At 38.6% G+C, this 3,489-nt stretch overlaps 1 protein-coding gene across 1 annotated transcript in view; it reads right to left on the reverse strand.

Moving 5' to 3' along the window:
* LOC139748792 (probable glutamate receptor) overlaps nucleotides 1–3,489 on the reverse strand; it is an 80,470-nt gene continuing 76,981 nt past the window's right edge. Inside the window, exon 8 of the mRNA XM_071662226.1 lies at nucleotides 1–138. Within this exon, the coding sequence (XP_071518327.1) occupies nucleotides 1–138 (138 nt within the window). The remainder of the gene's footprint in view (nucleotides 139–3,489) is intronic.

Here is a 3,489-nt window from a genome sequence, read left to right on the forward strand (position 1 = left end):
TCAGGCACCCGAGCCTGAGCCTTCGAGGAGGACGAGCCTTGCTTGCTCGGCTCCTTCTGTTCCCACTTCCAGAAACTGAAATCCAATGAAGAGAGAGTTTCCGGCCTCCTCCCCGCTAGCCACATTCATAGTTACCTTCTACGAAAGCCAAGGAATACGAGAGTAGTATTTTTTTTACTTTATCCCACATGATACGATATGTTGTTGTATAGATTAGCCAGATCCAAGCCTGTCAATGACTCTTCAACTGTGACACTAGTTTCTGAGTGAGTGAGCCTCACTTTCAACGTAAGTGCTTATAGAATATATGAAAATAAAAGGGAAAACAAATATACAATTTGAATGGAAGATAGAGAAGTTATGATATTGAAGAAGTGCCATAGTTTAAAATACATGATTTTTGTGCACATACTTAAGCAAATGGATCGTCGCTGTGAGATTCTTCAAATATGATGAAACTAAGCTAAGAATTTAGAGAATCAAACCTAGATAAATTTGAGCAATAAATTTTTAAAATATGCTCAACTAAAACAATATTTTTGAAATCAGAACTTCATTTTTTTAATCCGTAAGGTCGCGAGAGGTTGTTCATTAAACATTTGTGTTGACTTTTGAACTAAGGAAATGTCGAAAAGTCTCTAATCATTCCTGGGAAAGTCAGTTCTGAATAAAACAAAACACTTCAGAAAAGTCGAGCAGTGGACTTAACAAACTCATTTAACTACAGGGAATCTGGATTTTACAAAGGTAAACTTATAAAGGGAAAAAAACGTTATTGAAAACTGCTCATTAAAACTGTGTATTATGCTGTAACTTTTGCTGGCAAACATTTCATGGTGTTTACGTGTTCCCATATCTGTTGTCACGTAACCTGAGATCAAACACACCTTTGATGGTTATCTGTATTACCTATTTCTCATCTTTTTACTAGAGCAATCAAATATCATTTTCCTTTCATTACAACTTATGCGTTTTTGTCGTCATAATTTTACATCTTTGTGAAGAGCGTTATTCTAAAATAAAGGTTTTCTTTGTAGGATGCACACATATAAAGGATAAATAAAATCTAGAGAGTTTTTCTGGTCTTCCGCTCCCTCTATCTGATCATGTAACATAAGATTTACTCGTTCAGACCTAAAGTATTTTTTTGAACTTCAATTTCAATTTACTCGACGCCTCTTGTTTCTCCATCCACTTTTCTGCCCCATATCTTTTCCATGTTTCTTATTAAACATTGGTAAACATCTACAGTATTCCCTTGTTTTCATTCTTACCTACCTCGTATTATCTAGCTTTTCTTCTCCCCTCTCTCATTGACAATATATGTATATATATATATATATATATATATATATATATATATATATATATATATATATATATATCTTCCAAACTATTCGCCATTTCCCGCGTAAGCAAAATAGCGTTAAGTACAGAGGACCGGGCCTTTGAGGGAATATCCTCACCTGGCCCCATTCTCTGTTCATTCTTTTGGAAAATTAAAAAGAAAACAAGAGGGGAGGATTTCCAGCCCCCCGCTCCCTCCCCTTTTAGTCTCCTTCTACGACACGCAGGGAATACGTAGGAAGTATTCTTTCTCCCCTATCCCCAGGGATATATATATTTGTATATATATATATATATATATATATATATTTTTTTTTTTTTTTTTTTATACTTTGTCGCTGTCTCCCGCGTTTGCGAGGTAGCGCAAGGAAACAGACGAAAGAAATGGCCCCCCCCCCCCCATACACATGTACATACACACGTCCACACACGCAAATATACATACCTACACAGCTTTCCATGGTTTACCCCAGACGCTTCACATGCCTTGATTCAATCCACTGACAGCACGTCAACCCCTGTATACCACATCGCTCCAATTCACTCTATTCCTTGCCCTCCTTTCACCCTCCTGCATGTTCAGGCCCCGATCACACAAAATCCTTTTCACTCCATCTTTCCACCTCCAATTTGGTCTCCCTCTTCTCCTCGTTCCCTCCACCTCCGACACATATATCCTCTTGGTCAATCTTTCCTCACTCATTCTCTCCATGTGCCCAAACCATTTCAAAACACCCTCTTCTGCTCTCTCAACCACGCTCTTTTTATTTCCACACATCTCTCTTACCCTTACGTTACTTACTCGATCAAACCACCTCACACCACACATTGTCCTCAAACATCTCATTTCCAGCACATCCATCCTCCTGCGCACAACTCTATCCATAGCCCACGCCTCGCAACCATACAACATTGTTGGAACCACTATTCCTTCAAACATACCCATTTTTGCTTTCCGAGATAATGTTCTCGACTTCCACACATTTTTCAAGGCTCCCAAAATTTTCGCCCCCTCCCCCACACTATGATTCACCTCCGCTTCCATGGTTCCATCCGCTGACAGATCCACTCCCAGATATCGAAAGCACTTTACTTCCTCCAGTTTTTGTCTATTCAAACTTACCTCCCAATTGACTTGACCCTCAACCCTACTGTACCTAATAACCTTGCTCTTATTCACATTTGCTCTTAACTTTCTTCTTTCACACACTTTACCAAACTCAGTCACCAGCTTCTGCATTTTCTCACATGAATGAACATCTGACTCACTTCCCAAGCTCTCTCATCCCCAACAGACTTCATACTTGCACCTCTTTCCAAAACTCTTGCATTCACCTCCCTAACAACCTGATCCATAAACAAATTAAAACACCATGGAGACATCACACACCCCTGCCGCAAACCTATATTCACTGAGAACCACTCACTTTCCTCTCTTCCTGGACGAACACTTGCCTTACATCCTCGATAAAAACTTTTCACTGCTTCTAACAACTTGCCTCCAACACGATACATATTCTTAGTACCTTCCACAGAGCATCTCTATCAACTCTATCATATGCCTTGACCAGATCCATAAATGCTACATACAAATCCATTTGCTTTTCTAAGTATTTCTCATATACATTCTTTAAAGCAAACAACTGATCCACATATACAGTACCACTTCTGAATACCACACTGCTCTTCCCCAATCTGATGCTCTGTACATGACTTCACCCTCTCAATCAATACCCTCCCATGTAATTTATCAGGAATACTCAACAAACTTATACCTCTGTAATTTGAACACTCACTCTTATCCCCTTTGCATTTGTACAATGGCACTATACACGCATTCCGCCAATCCTCAGGCACCTCACCATGAATCATACATATATCAAATAACCTTTCCGACCAGTCAACAATATAGTCACCCCCTTTTTTAAAAATTCCACTGCAAAACCATCCAAACCTATTGCCTTGACGGCATATATATATATATATATATATATATATATATATATATATATATATATATATATATATATATATATATTTTTTTTTTTTTTTTTTTTTTTTTTGCTTTGTCGCTGTCTCCCGCGTTTGCGAGGTAGCGCAAGGAAACAGCGAAAGAAATGGTCCTACCCCCCCCCTTAACCA

This window comes from Panulirus ornatus, chromosome 5 (genome assembly GCF_036320965.1).
Source record: "Panulirus ornatus isolate Po-2019 chromosome 5, ASM3632096v1, whole genome shotgun sequence".
Lineage (NCBI taxonomy): Eukaryota > Metazoa > Arthropoda > Malacostraca > Decapoda > Palinuridae > Panulirus > Panulirus ornatus.